Genomic DNA, 2,500 nt, shown 5'->3' on the forward strand with positions numbered 1-2,500 from the left:
TTTTTGTCCCTTTAAATAAGGAAAAATAACTTAACAGTGAATTCGAAAAAAATTCAAAGCATATATTGCAGCAACAAAGGAATAAAACCAGCACACTAATTATGTATATGATCCACCACATGGCATACGTAACTATAAAAAAAAAAAAAAAAAAAAAAAAAAAGGGTGGTAGAGAAACATATATAAATAAATAAATAAGTATATACACAGGAATATATATATATATATATATATATATATATATATATATATATTTATTTATTTCATTTTTCTCTAAACTAGAAGCTTTTCTTACCAGGTGTATGATAAATCACATATTTGGATAGTCCTTTTCTAATTTGCTCTAACAAAAAAAAAAAAAAAAAAAAAAAAAAAAAAAATTATAATAGCTATCCAGCTAGCCAAAAATATAATAACATAAAAAAAATAAATATATATATATGTTTAATTTTTTTTATTTATTTTTTTTTTTTTCTTTACGGTCACATGGTGGGGGAACTTCCACCTTTTCGTTTCCCCAATTTAACATGGTTGCACTTTGCATATCTTTTTGTGTCCATCCATTATTACATTTGCAAATAATTCTGTTCAATTTTATAATAAATATGCAAGTTCCATTTAAACAAGGATTTGTTTCAGGAAACGAGCAAGGGTTATTTTCAATTTCGCAATTTTTTCCTTTGAAAAAATCTCCACACTCGCATTTATAGTATGGTTTATCATTCGTAGGTACACATTTTCCTTAAAAAAATAAAATAATAAATTAAACAAAATAAAATAAAATAAAATAAAATAAAATAATAAGCCTTCTGCTTTGTTCACATACTAATATTTATACAAAATTACATATATATTATATTATTTCATTTAAGTTAATCATACCTGTCTTACATAAAGCCATAGAGCATGATTCATTCATGCCGTATATATTACAATCCTTTTCACAAACATTCCATTTTTCTTTACAATCAATTCCTCCTTCATTATCATTACATAAACATAATTGTTTATTATCTTCTAATACGTAACAATCATGTTTACAATTATGTGGATCTGCGCAATCTTTACAAAAAGTAATATTATATTTCTCAAGAAAATAAAAAATTAATAATATCCCTATAATCAACTGATAAAATCTAAACATAACGCATATCTCAAAATGTATAAAGGAAAAATATAATTCAACAGAATAATATACTGTAAATAAATAAATAAATAAAAATATATATATATATATATTCAGTATTAATTTTTTTCTTATATCAGAATATCTAATCAAATATGTATAATGTGTAAATTTTTTTTTTTTTTTTATAATAATAAAATGTGCTTTCTTTATATCTTATTTTTTATTCTTATAAAAAAAAAAATATGTCCATATTTTTTAATAGAATTGTTTAGAAAAATATTTAATAAGTCTAACAGTATTATGGGTTTTGCACATATATATAAATATATATATATATATATATATTTATTTATATATTAATTCTTCCTCTTTGATCTTTTTACCTTTTTTTTTTTTTTTTTTTTTTTTTTTTACAAAAATTTAATCGAATCGTTCATTTTTTTTAAGAAATAATAATTTTTATTATATATTACACATTTTAGAAATTAATATTAAACGTAACTTATTAATAATATGAATATATTCTTGAATATTTTATTTTTATCATCTACATATATTAACCTTAAACATGTCATGAGTTATTCTCATTATCCATTTTAAATTAATATATTCATATTTTTATGAGATGTACAATAAGAAATATGTAAATTAAAAAATATTTATATTATAATATAGAAGCCCATGTATATTTAATATAAATATTATTATTAATACAAGGAAACATTTATTTCAAATTAAGCTGTGGCAATTATTAAAATTACGAGGGAATTCATAAAAGTATTAGAATATTACTATCCATATTATTTACTTAACGGTTCAAACATATATATATATATATATATATATATATATATATATATATATATGTATATTTTTCGAAATATGTTTTTATAAGGGATATAAAAAAGCAATTAAACATTTGATAATTATATATTCACAAATTATTATTTTATTTATTTTAAATGTTGATAAAGTTATATAATAATAAAGAAACTAGATTTAATTTGTTAAGAAATAAAAAATATATATACATATATATATATATATATATATATATATATAGACAAGAATATAAAAAATAAAATTCCTTCATATATTTTAAATATATATAAAGCATTGACAATATATATTCATATACAAATAAAAACATTAATATTATATTTTAATCAATAAAATAAAAATAAATTAATATATATACATAATAATATATAATTATCACATATAAATGTATATAAATAAGTTTTATTTTTTTTACACATTATTATTTTTAACAGATATATTTTATTTTCATATAATTAAAATAATCATTTTGATACATTATATTTAATGCGGAAAAAGAAAAAGAAAAAGAAAAAGAAAAAAAAAAAAAAA

At 17.9% G+C, this 2,500-nt stretch overlaps 1 protein-coding gene across 1 annotated transcript in view; it reads right to left on the bottom strand.

The window, feature by feature from the left end:
• Positions 1-1,144, bottom strand: part of PF3D7_0623300 (EGF-like membrane protein, putative) — a gene marked incomplete at both ends in the record, with an annotated part of 1,152 nt that extends 8 nt beyond the window's left edge. Inside the window, 4 exons of the mRNA XM_961122.2 lie at positions 1-132; positions 296-343; positions 481-741; positions 883-1,144. The exon at positions 1-132 is cut by the window's left edge and continues 8 nt beyond it. Coding sequence (XP_966215.2) covers positions 1-132; positions 296-343; positions 481-741; positions 883-1,144 — 703 coding nt within the window. The remainder of the gene's footprint in view (positions 133-295; positions 344-480; positions 742-882) is intronic.
• Positions 1,145-2,500: the final 1,356 nt, after the last annotated feature.

This window comes from Plasmodium falciparum, assembly GCF_000002765.6.
Source record: "Plasmodium falciparum 3D7 genome assembly, chromosome: 6".
NCBI classification, from domain to species: domain Eukaryota; phylum Apicomplexa; class Aconoidasida; order Haemosporida; family Plasmodiidae; genus Plasmodium; species Plasmodium falciparum.